This window comes from Epinephelus fuscoguttatus, linkage group LG21 (assembly GCF_011397635.1).
Source record: "Epinephelus fuscoguttatus linkage group LG21, E.fuscoguttatus.final_Chr_v1".
NCBI lineage: Eukaryota > Metazoa > Chordata > Actinopteri > Perciformes > Serranidae > Epinephelus > Epinephelus fuscoguttatus.
In genome coordinates, this window is record NC_064772.1 from 13,993,193 (window position 1) to 14,011,738 (window position 18,546).

Here is an 18,546-nt window from a genome sequence, read left to right on the forward strand (position 1 = left end):
GTCACTCTGCTCAGGGCTGAGTTGTGGCTGATTTTGAGACCCATGTAACCACTGTTCATACCGTGGAGAGTTTGTCATACATTAGTGAACTATAGCTATAAGAAGACATGATGTTTTGTTGACCTAGGTACCATGTCTGAAGGGTTACTTTTACTTCCAAAGGTACCATACCGAAAGTGTTTGGTGGAAACGGGGCTTAGGAAAGTAGTAACTGAGCCCGACCCCAACCAGACAGGCTTCCTGTTTTTCTGTCCAAACCTGACCCAAGCCTGATGCAGTTAACGTAAGGAAAACACAGCCCCAGAGCTAATGCTGAAACATGCTGAAACACTGCCCCGTCCATTTCCTTGTGTCACTTTGACAACAAACTGATTTAACAGGTACATAAAGCACAAAGGACCATGTCAGCTGGGCCAAACCTGACCTGAATCTGAACATCATGTGGAAATATCTGTCTGACTCCAGCCCGACAGGTCAGGTACTGTCGAGCTTGGGTCGGGTATCCACACTTAACAAGCTAGTTCTGTCAACAAAAGTCTGCTGCATCTCTACCTCAACTTTATTCTCCACCAGAAGGGGGGAAGTTGTTGTCATCACTCCACAGGAGCTTTGTGTTTCATGATGGGAAGTAACCAGATACAAGCCTAGAAGCCAAATATCAAATGTGTACATATTCCATATTCAGTGATAATCCTCTCCAGTTCCTAACTAACTTCAACCATGCACTGTTCTCTTTGATCATATACCAACCCCCAGTGATATTAGTACTGTTTACTGGTTGAAAAAACAAAACTGTAGGACTCCATCACACCTCCAGCTCCACCCCAGGGTCTCCTCAGGGGAACATTTTTTATCATCACTCCCCAATCTCTGCTGGGTGAGCCTGGTGTTTCACTTTGGGGGGTGATGTCAGAGCCTAAATATCAACTACGTAGGTATCCTACATTAACATAACAATCCATTCCAGTTCTGCACTTAACTTCCATTATGCACTGCTCCCTTTGATCATCTCATGCTGATACTTTTTAACAGGGTAACATACTGACAGTCATTGATATGTGCCCTCTTTACACTCTGGACCCCAGGTTCCCTAGTTGAAACACCAAACACGTTGCAGAGACTTTAATCAAAAGGTCTCTTGCCTGCATGCAGTATTATCCAGTCATGATTATTTTAAAATCTTGTTTTAAAGCAGTAGTGTCTAGAATGAGCTCTGTTGTATCTCTGCAATCCATCCCCAGGCTCCACAAAGATATTTTAACAAGATAAGGCCCGAGACAATGCCCCTCACAGACAAAACTAATTGTGATTGAGCAAAACAAAAGCGAATAAAAAACATTTCACAGCCATCGTCCACAAAAGCAACCCATCACAAAATGCATGCACAGTAGAAAATCGATGCTTACACAGCCTATTGTAGCTGCATCCCATGCCACTTAGCATATTCTGTTCTAAGTATTGTGGGTTTCAAGAACTTTGACATGCTTTTTGCAAGTTGCTGCCTGGTAAATGTTAAAATCAAACTGTCCTTACGTTCACTAGTGGATCAGTTAACGGATTCAGCAGGGATTTTCTCCAAAACAGCGTGACAACAAACACAGACAATTCAGCATTTAGGAGCCTTGGGAGGCTCTAAACTAAAAGTCTGAGAGATGCCCGAGGCATTTTGTGTTCCCAAGAGAGACAATCCATTCCTCTAGCAAGGAACAGGCTTCAACAAAACATTCTGTATTTCAAGGGGAAAGTTTTTGTGAAGTGACATATAGACTGTATCTCACTGGCCCTTCATGAGTACCTCATGGTATATGCAATGCAAGCAAGTACAGAAATCTCTCACTAAAAAGAGAAAGCGAAGAAGACTCACCAAGAGGCTGTCCAGCGATGATACGGGCATTCTCTCCCGCCACAGCTGCCCGGGCGTTCCTCTCATTCAAATACTGTACAAAGGCGTAACCTTTGTGCACGGAGCAACCCACTATCTTGCCGTACTTGGCGAAGATGACCTCTATGTCTGTCTTCTTGACAATGGCTGTGTTGAGGTTGCCGATAAAGACTCTGGAGTTTAGGGAGCGCGGGTCATTCTTGTTGGTCACGTTGCTGGTTTGGATTTTACCAGTCATTCTCCTCCAGTTGCCCTCCTGGGACACAGACAGGGGGGGAGGGGAGGACATAGCTTTAGAGGTTAGGGGCAGGCTAACTCCAGCTGTTCTGCTAAAAACTATGGAACCCCAAAGTCTAGAATATGGAATCCACTAATAAGACATTATGAAATATATATTCCTACAGTAAAATATAGTTACTGTCAAATTATTTCAGAAAAAATAAGTGTAATTTTATCTCTTATTTTCATATTACGTACCTCTAGCCTCCCAGCAGGCCCACCAACCGCCCACTGGTGTACTAGCTGACTGCTGCTGGCTAGAGAATCCACACAGAAAGACTGTCTGCTTTTGCTCTTCAGATTTGTTTGCCTTTGATAAATGTCATTGAAATCCAAACACTGCAGAGAAAACTTTGCATTAACTAGTAAACTGTTGCCATTAAAACTGGCTCTTCACTTTGACCTCACTTTAAGCTAGTTAGCTCGGAAGTTAGGTAGCATGTAGGTAGCACACAGTCATTCTCTGTGGTGTCTCTAGGTTAGCCAACAGGAGCTAGCTAGTTGGATAGCCAGCAGTTGTTAGGCCTGTTAAGAGGCTGGGGGCATGTGATTGGCTGAGGGGATGGCAACGTCACTGTCATTAAAAGTGACATTGGTTGTGTTTGAAATCACATGCTAAGACTTTACACTTGTTTTTAAAATGTGTCTTGGGTGATCGGATCACAAGTGGACAGCACTAAAAACCATTAAGACGCAACGTAATCCTAACACTCCAACTCCTTGTGTTAACACTAATGCATCCTGATGCGTCCTGGACAAAGATGTGACAGGATAAGAACGTCACGAATGCAGGACAGGCCACCGGGCAGTGTGCTTGGCCTTGACGCCAATTTTTGTAGTGGCCAAACAGTGTAATTACAACTCCCAAGCTTGTCACTGGGCCCCAAAAGACTTTTTTCCCAATAAAATTACATTGGGAAAGACATGTCTGTAAACCAGTGGATACATTTTTTGAGCCCCACATCGTGCACCACAACCTCTATTCAAGTTATCGGAGTGCTAAACTGGAAGTAGCTGGTCTCCAGTGCACTTGCTTTACGGGCCCAATGATGTGAAAGCAGTGCCGATCATCCAAGTAATTTTTTACTGTTAAAAAAAGGCTCTTTTTTTTTTGTCTTTATGCGCCACTTAGCACCTTTTATAGACATGAATAGGGTCCTGCCTTCAAAGCTGTATCCACGTCCCTTAATACATCCATATGCAGGATGTGTTTGTTTGTTTTAGTGATAGCTAAATAAGTATCGTAATGTTAAGTACTTATTCAGATGTACATTATATATGTGAGCACCGATGTGTTTCCTCTTAACTGTACTTCAGTGTCACTTGCCATCATTATTCTATCCGGTGGTTAAATATTCTAACCCTCTGCCTTGCAGTCTGCCACTGGGCAGTTTGAAGAAACAATGCATTTTGGGGCAGCTGAGTATGTAGAGTAAACTCATACTCAAACTCATACGCATACTCAAATATATGCTAATCTAGCATACATCCGGGCATTTCTGGTGTACACAAAATCCACATACTATGCAATTTTGCATCATAATTAGTGTAGTATAAATAGTATGTTAGTATGCAATTTCAAACATCCCCATTATAAATTAAAATGTGATATAAAATAAAAATATCACAATAAAAAATGCTAGTATTTAATAAAAACAGACTTGAAAAGAACACAAGAATTATCTAATTGAATAAATCTGAACCATGTCATAAGAATAAGACTGATAATGAGTAACATATAATTTATTTTATTATTTCTTAAATTGCGGCTTATTTCTAGGCTATTCATGTGATTATTTATTTCACAATGTTTTTATTTAATAGTGAACACTTTAGGACTCCACACAACACAAGGCTTGTACTCGAATTTTCTGTTGGAGTCAAAATCAATTTATTTCAATAGACACTTTTTGTCGATGAAGGCTTTTGTTGATGAAGGTTTACCTCATCTCATTTATATACAAGGTCACTGGCCAGTCGACTGCTTACCTAAGCCACATTTTGTCGCATGGTTGAAATGCTACCAGTGGATGGCTGAGTGGGAGAATTAGAAGGAGCAACAATATGTGAATGTCGCAGCAGTTTCCCCCTGCTTTGTGAGAAAGCAAATACGGTAGCTGTCAGTGGGAAAGCTTTGCTATCTCAATACCCATATTGTTGCATCCTTAATGCTTTGTGTGCCATTTCACTGATCACAGAATGCGGCGGCTGTAATTCATGTTACAGTTTTATTCAGACTTTTTTTTTTGGCCTGTCAAGTCATCAGCGCACATTACCCTCAGCTTTTGTAGGCCTCCCCTGCAATTATTTCTGAGGTGACCTTTTCATCACCTGAATGTTAGCTTTTATGAAAGATGATTGGCTGCAGGATCAGGGAAAATATACTCCCAAGGAAAGGATGCACTGTTGAACAATTCAAGTAGGTGACGCAGATAGATACACTAACACATATGTAGATATATCCCACATTTTTCTATTTGCTTTTGCCATTGATTTCCTTCTTTATGCACACACGTCATTTTTATAGCTGTAGAAATCCAGGTTTTCATTACAGTTTATATTCCAAAATGGATTACACCTCGTGCATTAAATGCTGTGAAATATTGTGAAGAAAACACTGAATATTCAATATTTGCCTCCTCTGAGTCTCTGTCCCTGACACACTGTGATAACAACTATTCAGCTTTGAGACGAAGAACCTGAATAATGGATCCAATCCTCAGTAAATAGGATTAGTAACCAAGGTAACACTGATGTTGTTGGAATATCCTGTGGACTCGCGCACACACACACACACACACACACATTTTGTCATTTTTTTCCTCTTTTATCCAACTTAATTTTCCGTTGCGAGAGGCTGCAGATCCTCACAGCTCAGCCTCTCCGACTTGACACTGTGTGGCCTCAGTATCTTCACAAATTACATGATGTAGTTTTATTGTGAGTTGCTCCACTATAATGGGTTTATTCAGCTAATTATAGCGGGGCATGAGATTATGTTGAGAAGACAGCAAGATGATGCAATTCACAAACTGAGTGATGGTTAAATTCCACAGCGAGGTCGATGGCGCCGCACCTACAGCAGGTGATGAGGAAACCGTCCAGTCATCCAGGAAATACGAGAGCAGCCATGTGATTTCCGCAGAGATTCTCTGTCAGGCATCCATTACACCTGAGACTGAGATCATGCTAGGCATTCAGCTGCTCATTCATGGATAAACATATTATTTCACTTGGCAGCACACGTTTTTAGCATTACATCACGTACAGTAATGCTATTCACTTGACTATTCAACATCCAGTGTTCACAGCGCTGCATTGACGTGTGTTTTTTGTCTGCACGTGGGCGTGTGTGGGAATAAACTGCTGCTTGCCATCCCTCAAGTGGCCTTGACATTTATCAGCAGCAGACACTGGGAAATTAATGTGGTGCCGGCACACACACATACATGTGCAAACTTCAATGAGCACCCCAATGGCCGCCTAACGGTAGTTTAAACCCACTATCTGACACCCGTCCTCATATTGATGTCCGTGGACAGGTCACTGGGAACATGACAAATCAGTGGAGAAGCGTTAGATTGCCTCTCTCGTCAGATAAATCAGGAGCTGGTAACAGTCACGGAGCCCTTTTACCGCTCCTTACTGTTATATTTCATGTCGTCTTCCCTGTTGTTTTCTTTCGAGCAGTACACTAATTTATTCCATCAGTGGTTTTCCCGCTGACCTTGCCGTTTAGTTTATTTACAGCCTCCATTAAGCGTCTCATCCTATGATGTGATAGCGTCATGAGGAGAAACCTGGGGAAACAACACAGGAAGTGATAGGCACCGGGAGTGTAATTGGCAAAATAATTGTTCCTTGACGTTTGTTGTTAAAAAAAAAAAAAAAAAAAAAACCCCACAAAGAAGAGCTTCATCCCAGAAATGCGGTCTACAAACGGCTTTTAGAGGAGAAATGATGACCTGGTGTTCAAAAGCCTGCTCTTTAAAAATGATTACAACTTTGACAGTACTGCCTTTTTGTCAGTAAAGAGCAGAAGACAGATACGTCTTCATTTTTCACTTTCACTTCAGCGTGGTCATGTCAGAAAAGGTGTCACATTTTTCAAAAGGTGGATGTCTCCTTTTGGAAGGAAACAATTTGCTCTTGTGGCATTACACAGAATCCTGGCATGCCTTGCCTCTAATGAAAAAATACCGATCTCATGCCGATGATAAAGAAATATGGATAAGATCAGCGGGAAAAGCACCAAGGTCGCATGTGACAGAGCTGCTGTGTTGGGAGAGTAGAAGGATGTGGAAGAAAAGGAAGGGTTTAGTAGAGAAGTCATCGTATTACTGAGTTGTACCTTGCTCTGTAAGCACTGTGCTTTGGTAGACAGGTTCTTAAAAGGTTGTTGTTTGGGTCTGGCCACCTACCCGATTTACAGACATCTTTTCATGGAGGGAGGGAACTCATTGAATTGATTCCTTTGTAATTTCCTACCACTCCACCACTGTACATTTCTCTTCGCCATGCCTCAGCCACTCTGCTCTGATTGTTGCCAAGGCAGCTTGACGGGCTGAGGAAAGGCCGGAGAAGCTGCTCAGTGAGACAGAACAGAGAAAGGTAGCCTGATACACCTTTTTCCAATGGTGTTGCTGCCATGTACTGCAGAGGGGGAATAATTGCTTCATGGATTCCTTCCATTTATATCTTGTCTTAAAATGTGTCTCTCTGCCGCTGAAAGCAACGGCAACAACCGAGAAATAAATTCCCTCTATTTGTAAATCAATGCCGCTATTTGTATTGTAGTCTGCAGAGCATTTCTGTGGTGCAACCAGCCATAAATGTGTGCACTTTTGTGAAAGCGTGGTCACAGGGCGAAGCTATTCAGCCTCCAAAAAAAGACAAACTGAAGTCACAACATTTTGTCAGTTTCGAAGGGAAATTTAATTTAACATGAACAGGATTGTGGCCTTAAAGCAATTAAATGTCATATCCACGATTCTACCTGTCCCCTGAAAAATGTGTTTAGTCTTCAAGATAGAAAGAGATAAACCTAATTTTCCTCCACATTTTCAATCAGTTGCTGCCCTTTGGCTTTATGAGTCAAGGTACACAGTGCCAGGCTGGAACTCAGCTCAGTAAGTAGACAGCTACAGCAGAGAGGGTCTATAAAAGGAAGCAAAACAACTCTAATTTTCCCCGCCAAGGGTGCTTGAAGCGCTGTAAAAGCATAAATGAATTACAGTGAATGGGGCATTTACGCAACATCACTATTTATGACTATCACAAGTCATAACTGAGGGATTTTTTTTTCTGAACAGCCCTTGTATAGAGAAGAACAGCAAAATCTCTTGAGTGAAGTGTTTTTCTTTTTAAACCTATACTGGTGTGAGGCAGCCCAAGACAATGTTGGTATTGTACATTTCTGCAAACCATGAATATGCTGCATTTGTGCACTTCATACATTTCATATTAACATTTCCTAAATATGTGGTTCAGATGACATGTATATGAGCTGAGTTTCTCAACAGGAGGTGGAGGGGATGGAGGATGGCGTGAGACCTGGGCGAGACAGTTGCCAAGCAGCAGACGACTGCTTGAGACCAGCTGTGTTTTTAAATACCCATCGTGACATATCTAGCTCTGGTTGTGGCAACAATACCAAGTCTTTTAGCTCAACCCATGATGCTTTCCAGCCTGGTCTCACACCCAACTTATCGAATACTGCTGCTGTGTCAGCAATTTTGGTGTCAGATACATACGCACAGAGGCACCTTTTGCGGTGGTATTATACACACCAGGCAATATCTGACACAGCTGGCAACAACTGTACATGACAAATGCTGCCACTTTGTCAGTGGATGTTGACGTCAGACTCTGACGCACCGGGACACTCTTCCCATGAGTATGTTACACAACGGGCATCAGCTTTTAGTGACGCCATAGTATAAAGAGTGAGAAGGTGCCTATAGGGTGGGTGGGAAGGCATGTGGAGGTGTCACACAAAAACCAAACTTTCACCTGGGAACTTTCCACTGCTGTTTGTTTCCTGTGTGAAACCAGAAGTCAGTGGAGTTATTTTAATAGCAACGTAGTGTGCTAGTGTGTGCAGCATTCTACATCAGGGACATATCACATGATGTATGTAATATAGCATTACATTAGTAAGAACCATTCGTCAGAGGAATGTACCTTGTGTGTCATATTTTAACGTTTAGGTCCACTGACAAGGCAGCGGTATTTGACGAGTTGGGTTGAGAATGGGTTGTATTTTTCTAACCATAACCTTGTGGTTTTTGTGCCCAACCTAACCACATGCTAACCGCAGCACTGTCACAACATAAAATTGCAAACTAAAATGTATAGTTTTAAAATATCTGCTACATATGACACGTACATATCCATGGTATGCAGAAACGTACAATACTACCATTGTATTCTGGCAACTGGGTTGTGTGCTTTCTTATACAGCTTAATTGTTTTCCATACTTGTTTTAAAAGAATATACTCTGAACACAACTCAGTAAGATGTGGACAGATAGCTTTATTCTGATGTCCATCCTTGCATTTATATTTTAACTTAAGTATTTTTTAGATTGTTACCTTAAGTACTGTATGTACAAGATTATGCACCTCTGCCAAATACATTTCCTCTTTTAGATAATGACATCAAATGGTTTGTGTACATGTAAAATGACAGTGATAGCATTAAAGCAGGCAGTTCTTTCAGCATAAAATTTCAGATAAATGCCCTGTATGCTACCTTCCCAGCACCAAACAGCATACTGACCAAATTAGCGACTTGCTAACCAACATAATGCCGCATTTATTAGCTAAAGAGATTACAGAGAAAGATATATTTTGCCTATGAGAAGACCACATTAGAGCAAAAAGGGGAGTGAACATTGACTTACATTAGCCAGGTGGTCAGGAACCCAAAGTCAAATAAATGCTTACTTTTATAAAAAGGCAGTTGCTAACATGCCCCCCATATCAATTTTATAAAGTGATAATATGTCATGTTGTCAATTAATATTGCTTCACAAGTCACCTTTAAGGTAGTGAGTTAAGTAGCATCAGTGCAAACTAGCACAAAAATTGTTGATATTATGACACTTCTTGTTCAGTAGGCCTGTCTAATAATATTGTGATTTGAAGTCTTCTTGCTTTAAAAAAATCACAAGCCTTAACCTCTCACTTTTCAAATTATTGGTGCTAGATGGTGCTTATTGAGTGCTCGGTTGCAACACAATCTCACTCCAACCATGTCACACATTGACGTTTTGTCATAGACTTTCCATGTCTAGATACCACGTCAAAGGCCCGTTGGTTTTTGACATTCTGGCATGCCATTGTCTTCTCTCAAAACACACTTCCGTTTTCACAGGAAATTTACTGTTCACATACAGTCTCTTTCATGTTGTACTATGTCGGTACAACACTGCAAATTGACGTATTTTTGCCTTCAACAGCTAATGCAAGTGGTTAGGTTCAGGAAAACAGAGCAGGATTTGGCTTTATAATCTTACAGGACACAAACACTGCTCTCCCAGGTCAAAGTCAATGTTTGTTGGACCCATCCTGCCCCTCCTGCCTACCCCACTTGGACTTTCGTAGCCTTAACTTTGGTTTGTGTCCTGTCGCGTTTCCTCCTGACGCTGCTGAGCACCTTTAAAAGTGTATCATGCCGACTTAAAAGGACGGCTTTTTCATCAGTGTCTGACGCTGCAAGTCATTGCCCAAGCACCAGATTTCGACGACTTCAGAATGAGACCGGGTTGCTCCGCTAAGGCTGGACAATATGGAGCAAATCAGATTACAAATTAATCAGATTGATCAAATATATTGATATAGGTACTTAAGCGATATTGTAGGTTTAACTATTGGTGCTTTCCCAAAATATTCACACAATGTGAATTTTGATAAATAATCATCAGTTGTGAGTTCAGAATATGACATCACTTTACTGTACTGTGGCCTTTAAAACCAGAGAAAGTCAACACTTTGGATATAATATCCAAAATCTAAGATGACATCTAGTCTCATATCACATTATGTTTATATATTGCCCAGACCTGTGCTCCGCTAAGGGAATAAGCACTGGAGTTTCCCTTGTCTCTTGGGGTATACTGTTTGTGACAATTTTAATAAAATGCACATTCAAAAACATAGAAGGTTTACTTTCTTAATACTGTTTTTTTATATATTTAGGTATACTTTTTAATTTTGGGTTGTTTACTGGACTATTCATGGTCTTAAGATTAAGACTATATGCACCTCATGCATTTTATCTAACTTCAATACCACAGCTTCCTTTTACCTGCAGCAAACCTCATTTCACTACAAATAGTAGCTATATGCTTTGCAGCGCCGACCTTTTTTTCTTCCTTCCGAACACTTTTCTCAGAAAATACATTAACTATCAGAAAGCCCGAGGCAGTGATACAATTAGCTAAGATGCAAATGGAGCCATTTCTCAGTTGGCCCTCGTTCACCTGCGGTGGGGGAAATGGGTAAAAATGAGGTGGGAGAAGCTCCTGTGAGCCGGGGCACGGCAGACACAGGATGATATACGAGTGGAATTTGTTATTGTCCAGGGGGAGTCGGCTGTTTGCGATGGACAGGGGAACACTTCAACTGCAATGACAAGATTTCATTTCTTCTCATGGCGGCGTACAGCTGCACAGAGTTGAAACTAATCTGGTCAAACACAGTGAGCTGTCGAGCGCAGAACAGATCAATCTCTGTCTGCTCTTAATTCAATTTGATTGGTAAGGATAGCACCGGGGTGTTTTATGACATAAAACCCACTCTGCATGATTGTTTTGAAAGCTTCCTCTCCACTATAGAACATAGCTCCACGGGATATTTAAAAAGCTTTCTCTCCACAGTGCGGTGAATATCCCCATCTTAAAATGAGCAATCAGACAAATAACATCTGTTTTGAGTTACCAACACAATCAGTGTGTTTATGTGCACATCAGGTTTTTAGGATAAAATCAACATAAAATCACAAAGGCAGTGGTGGAAGAGTGTTGCAATCCATTTCAGTACAAGTGGGAAAAACAAGACACTGAACATGCTCAAGGTCAAGTGGCACTGGGTCTGACCATATACTGTTACTATAGAAATGAATCATGTTTTATGCACTTACCAGATGTTCTGAATGCAAATGATTATCTCTGAGACATGGTGGAGTGTAAATGAAGCATCACAAAATGGAGATGGAAAAGTACTAGCAAAGTGTACTGAAGTACTCTCTCCCGGGAATAAAGTGTAAATAAACCTTAAACTTCTCAGCTCCGCACTTACACGTTTCCATGCAAAATGCATTTGCTGTCAGAATCCATTTTCATCAGCTTTCATGCTCATTGCGTTCACTATAACACTCTATTCTAAAAAAATGAAACTATAAGGTTTTAGCTTTACAACAGTTAATTCTGTTTCCGATGGCTGCACACTGACACGATATTTTGTTTATCTGCTGTTTGATGGGTTTTTTTATATTATATACAGATTGGACTGGCGGTATTATTCTAACTATTATGCTGTGTTCACACTATGAGTGACCAAAGCCATCCACATATCCTGAATAAAATCAATGATAACCATATTTTATTTTTGAACTAAAGTATTCACCATTACTTATTAAAACATCAAAAATAAACACTGTATTTATTGTTGCTTTAGTAAAATATAACCTCTTTCATAATACCCACACACACACACACCGAAAATGGTAAAAAAAAAAAAAAAAAAAAAAAGGTGCTGTTGGTTGTTGTCTACTATGACGCACTACATGAGATGAACAGTAGTATCACACACAACACTCATTGTTGTTCACGATCCAAACCGATACCATACAATGCTGTGTTGGACGATCATCAGGCTGATATGGTGTAGTGTGAACCTGGCATTACAATGGGGCTCTGATGAAAAAAATGATTGATGAAAAGCACAGCACAAACTTTAAATGACATTCCTTCAAGGTGCTTTGTTGAAAGTAGCGGACTCATACAAGCCCATAACAACGTAACGAGTGCTTGAGCAACACTTCAATGGAGACTTGTCAATTACACAGCTTGCCAAGCTGTTGCTTTAGTAGGTCTGTAGTGAGAACACAACAGGTGAGTAAATAAAAGTATGACTACAATAACTAATTGCTGAAAGACACTTTGCATGTTATTATGAGAAAATTATCTTGGGTAAATGTAAAATTCAAACTACGTACTGCACAATGTGTACCAGCTCAAATGGTCTGTGTTTGGATGTTTTAAACCTGCAATAACTGATATTTGGCCACTTAGAGGGAGTAAAAACAAGCCATTAACACAATACTGACATATTATCATCACTAACACTTACTTTGCCTGTCTGCTGCTAAAGCCAAAGCAGTAAAGCTGGGGGTCGGCAAACCAAAACACTGTACTGGAAGACACTAAAAAGCTCCATAGAGCTGAGGGGAGCTGCAGAGTTGGGGGAGTGTGGGTTCATTACTGCCATAGACTGTATAAAAGAAGCGGATGTAGCTTTGGGGTCTGAAAAATTAAGCTAACGTGAAAATGCCTTCCATCAGCATTTTTTCTAAAGTCCAGCAGGGGGCGACTCAACTGGTTAAGCAATAGGCTGTTTTCCTATTACAGGCGTTCTTTTTCTGGTGTGTTGAGACTTGGTGTCATGGACAGGCCATGAAACAGATTAGTAAATGGTATAAAGTGCATGAAGGCTAATGAAAATGTTACAGTTGTTACCAACTTTTCATATTTGCTAGTTACTCAGATGTTTGACTGCTTGGAAGGAGACAACTGGCATTTTGTGGCAGCCCGTCACTGTATCACTGCAAAAGAGGCTAAAATTAGAGTATTCACCCACGTGTCATATTTCCATCACAGCAGTCGATAAATACCCATGATGACTGCAAAGTCATTTGTCCTGAAGTGAATGTCGATTGTAACCTTCTCTACTAAGGACAAAAGTCAGATGTTTGTGGGTGTTATTGAGTTTTCTGTCCAGTAGAAAAGAGGCTTCTAAGAAAAGTTGAGTTTATGTTGTGGAATTTTTATATAACTCGCCCATTTGAATCTTATTAAGGTTTAAAATTGCGCTTAAATAAGGGTGTAGCTGTCTGCGAGGTGTCACCACAGTCTGTAGTCCTTTTTAAACAGAGATCACTACTAAGTCCCTGCTTTATGCCTCATTTTAATTTTTACACAGAACGAAAGAACAGTGGCATCATTCTGCTCCGGTGTGTGATTATAAATAGCATGCCAGCATCACAACGCCAAAAAAGGTGTGACGTAAGGGCTGGGCAATATGTACAAAAATTCATATCTCAGTACTTTCAGGCAGAATGGTGATATATATCTCGGAATTTTCCACAGAATGAGCTACATGTTTTTAGTTGCAAGTCAAAGCCATATTAGATATGTTACAAGCACTTTTATAAAAACAAACTGTGATTAAAATAAAATGCAAAGACAGGGACTTTACCATGTAAATGAAAAATGATATCAAATAAATAGCAGGGCTGTACATTAATGTTTTTGTGCACAGCACTGGATGTACAGAGGTTTAAAGGTTTGCAGCACAGGATACAAAACTATAACTTGATTATAAAAGTATCAAGTAGGCCGAAATCCATTGTAGTTTGAGACGAGTAAAAATCTTTGTAGGGGAGTTAAAAGGTCGTTTTCCATGACCTTTCAAATGAATCAAACTAGCAAACAAACGCACCTGACACAATCAAGCAGCTCTGTCTCCGACACACGCAGCGCAGTGCTGGATTGTATGTGTGCTACTGCGGTAATTTCATTCATCTCACAGACTGATTTAGCGTAGCACATGCAACGTATAGACCGATGTTGCACTGTAGACTAATTAATAGACAGATTAAACAGAGAAGCAGCTCTGTGTCTCTCTTGGTGTTGCAGAAAGTGTGCAGATATGCAGAAAGTGTGAGAGAGGAGAGATGCACACTGGCATGCATTATGCAACTTGACCCTGTGTCGAAGTAAACTATGTTGTCTTAACGTATATCTTGCTTGAAAATATATCGATGTACCATACATGGTCGTTTTATTGCCCAGCCCTACTTGACGTTTACCACAACAGTGTCAACCACTTATATGACATATAACATATGTGTTGGCAGCGCTTTTTAAAAAATAAAAATGGCATTAACATGGTAATAACAATCATTTACTTTCTCTTTTATATGGCAGCTATTCTCGTTCTCTGCTCGGAAGGTTAAGCAGCTCCCAAATCTAATATTTTTCTCAGTTTCGGCCACTGCTGTTCTTCTTTGAGTTAGCTGCTAACTGCTATCAGCTACTTTATAAATCTCTCACAGTGGGTTACACGCATAACATATCAAAATTTTCAAAATGTCACACCCTTCCTGCCGGCTGTCCTGTTTATACACACACCGTTTCGGCACCATTACTACCTCCCATGGCGGCTTAAAGGAGAGACTGTTGATCCATTCCCCAATCGTACCTTATATACAGAACGGCGAGGTGGCATAACGGGGGGATATTCCCACCTTGAACAGGCAGTGTGAAAGGGATTTATGAGTGCTCCGCCTCAGCTTCACACTCCCATCCAACTATGGTCATGTATAGCTCCCAAAAACCAAAATGGTGAAGGCCACAACGCCAATCTCGATGCTTTAAAACGGTACTCCACAAACCAATGGTATGAAGTCATGATGGCGATGTCCACTTGTTGTATACAGTTGAGGGAGACCCTTCTCTGTGCACAAGTAGTCATGTGATCCATTGTTAATCCAACAATGTTGAGTGTAAAATAATTTAAATAATAAAAAAATATATTGAAATGATGGCAAACACAACAGATTGTACCATCTTTCTGTGGTCAGGACAGTTACTCATGCATACTGCAAAAACACCACACAAGCATTCATGAAATGTTAATGTTAGGAGGCTCAGTTAGACAGGTGGGGCACTGCTGTTATGATTATCACTTGTTGCCTCTTGCTTACTTTGCTTATTCTGCAAATGAATATCCTATCTGCTGCATTACATCATCACCAAACATGATCAGTAAACTAGGTTATAATCCATATGGCTAAACTTACAAAAAACTGTAAAATGACATAACTGCAACCAAAGTGTGTAAATATGCTAAAATATTGTAGAGATATGCTTTGATTTGGTGGGTCTAATGTATTTGGCCGTTGACCGTTCTGCTCTCCTCATTAAATCTGGATGTGTCATCATTAGCGCTCCGAGTTGCAGCTGCAGCTGGGACAAATTTTTAATGGGGGCAAATTAGCATTTGTTAACATCGACTCTGCAGGAGAGGTAAAACAAAGCCCCAGCTCTTCATTAAGAGCATTAATCTACACTTTAAAAAGTGTTTGACTGTGCTGAAACCACAAACTGTAGCCCAGGCGTCAGTGTCTGAAACAGTCATGTGGCCAAACAGCAGTGTGTTTTGCCAGAGTAGGGGACATTGCATTTAATCTTGTTCTCAGCTCACACAATTAACAGTGTGCAGAAGGATATTTCTTATTTATGGGCGCCCCTGTGAGCTGCGCTGTGCTCAATAGCCTGTATTGTAAGAGGATGACAGGCAATTTTTTGGCTTCAAAGGCCTGGCAACAGCTCAGTGGAATTTAAATGACCTTAAAATTCACAGGTTTCGTTTATGGAATTATTATGCAGAAGAGCGGGAATATTATCTGGATAGTGTCATCAAAATAAGCACATTTTTTCAAACTTTACACAATTTACTCATATCGTGGACTGTGAATCAAGTGTTTGTTTGTTTTTTTGAGTCAATTTCCACGAGGTTATAGGGACGACACATTTGGCACTGCCTTTTCTCTGGTGGTGCAGCACAGAGGGGCCAGTCGGCCATCTGTAGCCTTGCCATGACCTATGTGTCAGCAGAGGCCTCGTTCAGCAGCAGCTGCCCTTGCCTGTAGCACCGCCTGCCGCCGAAAGTGTTTCACAAGAAGATACTCGCTCATCACCCTCCTTCGGTTTGTGTACATATTTCTGCTGGTGGTGCAGCGCCACGTCTGCTGTGAAGAGCAGCTGCCCTGACCACGCGCTCACACCTCTAGCAACACAATCAATCAAGTCACCGGAAATTCATTAATTTCATATTGAGGTAAGCAGCCAGGGAAAGTCAGCCTACACACGCAGAGTTGGCCAAGAAAATTTGGCTACGGCTCTCTCTTTATGTGGCCATCAGGCTTCAATGAGCAGGTTTTTCCTGCTTTGCTGTTTCCAATGTCAATTTCATTTTTATTCATAATCATTTTGCCTGCCAAGTGCAGAATGGATGAGAAGTTTATTCTAGTCATTCATCGCTCCCCACATGACGGGAATAAACATTTCAGAGTAGAGCCAGGGGTGAGTTACACAATTGGAGTTATTCAAAGCACTTGTTGGGCAACTTAAAAACTACAATATGTGCAAATATAAAATGTGAAAGTATCCATAGTTTTCTTTCCTGTGAACTCCCAAAGAAGAAGATGTTAATCACAGAAAACAGCATCGACAGTTCAGCGTGGAGCGACCCGAAGGATGCCGGAGACATCGGTTTGAAACACCCCTCAGATGGACTTTGATGATACAAATCTCCATCATGTTATGTTTATGCCTGTGACTGCTCCCTCCTCTCATTGCCAGGCTAAATGTTCAAAGGTAGCAGAAACTTTGTGTAACACATTGACAAAAAAAAAAAAAAAGCCTTGCATCGCAAACTTCAAAGAATCCCCAACACTTCAAAAGCTTCTTCACGGTTCGGTGACTAATCTTCAAAGTCACGCCAAGGATTGAACTGATAGTGCCGCTGTGTATAGCAGGTACAAACATCCTTGTCAGCGCCACTGAGGTGTGAGGTGTAGAGAAAGGGAGAGGAGATAAAACAGGAAACTAATTGAGACAAAGTCTGTCCCTCGCCTGTGTGAAATACAAAGCCCCTGGCTGAAGACGTGGTAATTACAACTGCCATAGAACCAATCAGTCAAATGAATACGTCATTAGAGGTTGCGACGACACATTAAGGTAAATTGGGGAATTATTGGTGGGGTTTATCCCAGTCACTGTGGATCTTACAGTGGATCTATCTTACCTCTTTGCTGCTTGTGCGTCGCAACAATCTCAAGAAATTATCGGAAGAAAAATGTTACACCTTGAGAGAAATACTTGTCACAGACATCATAACTTTCTATAGTTTTCTTTCTCCACCTGTTCTTCCACCTGTGGCCGAATAATTGACATGAGTCCTCTGACCCAAACAGGCTGATATACCTTACCACCAAATTACTTAAGTTGTTACTGGGACTTTTTTTTTGGCTCTTTTATGCCTGCAGAAGTAGAGTGGGACAACCAATAAAATGTTACTAGATGGCAAGTTACTGGTTGATGCAAATGGTGTAAGATATATGAAGAGGAAAGAATAAAGTTGTCAAACCTCCCAGTGAAATTTGCTACACATTGTTAGTTTTACATTTTATTTGTTTAATGTTGTTAAAGGAGCTCTGTATGATATTCAGAGTGTATCTATGATTCAGGGATTGCTTGCACATGGCTCTCAACATGGAAGTGCTTTAGCTGGTGGCTAGCAGCTAACGGTGCTAATAGAGCAAACAGTGTAAACAACAGCAACAGTGCTGACAGAGCTAATGGTGTTAACCAGTGTTGGGGAAGTTACTTTTAAAAAGTAGTGTTTGCTCGTTACTCGTTACTTCTTAAAAAAAGTAATCCCTTACTTTACTTAGTTACCCTCTGTGAAAAGTAACTTTTTACATTACTCGTTACTTTTACGTTACTTTTATGGTGCTCAACTTTGGGTAGAACCCCATCTCATTTCCTAAATGTGAAAAAATCCGAGTTTCCCACTGGTATTTACCACTTTGGTGATAAAATAAAGATTAAAGAGTGAGAGTTAATTTGTGTTAACGAGGCTACATGAATTTGTTACATGACAGATTACTACGACTAATAGCCTATTTGCCAGACCTGTTGCATCACTGAATGAGGAAAATATTAATATTCACAGACACTATCTTTGAACAAATAGTGTCATATTCATGAATAAATCATTTTCTGTTCTGTTATTACGTGTGTAACTGTGAGACTGTGTCTGTGTAACAGACTCATACTTTGCAGTAAGCTACAGACCTGCACGAATAAATTAATTCATTTTCTCTTCTGGTATGGTATGGTAGGTACTTTATTAACCCCTCGGGGGGAAATTTCAGTGTCACAGCAGCAATTTAAAATACACAAAATAGGAGCTGCTGCAACAGGCTGCCATTCACACAGCGCCAGGAAGGTAGGCAGGTTATGATTGTTCTGTTTTCTGTTAACACAATGCTGCATTTTATTGATGTTTTGGTTGTCGTTTTGGTTTCGTTT

General features: G+C 40.7%; 1 protein-coding gene across 5 annotated transcripts in view; it reads right to left on the reverse strand.

The window, feature by feature from the left end:
- LOC125881757 (RNA-binding Raly-like protein) overlaps positions 1–18,546 on the reverse strand; it is a 154,416-nt gene that overhangs the window by 86,800 nt on the left and 49,070 nt on the right. For all 5 annotated transcript variants that reach the window (XM_049565067.1, XM_049565063.1, XM_049565066.1 and 2 more), the window contains exon 2: positions 1,865–2,138. In XM_049565067.1, coding sequence (XP_049421024.1) covers positions 1,865–2,120 — 256 coding nt within the window. In that variant the 5' untranslated portion in view covers positions 2,121–2,138. The remainder of the gene's footprint in view (positions 1–1,864; positions 2,139–18,546) is intronic.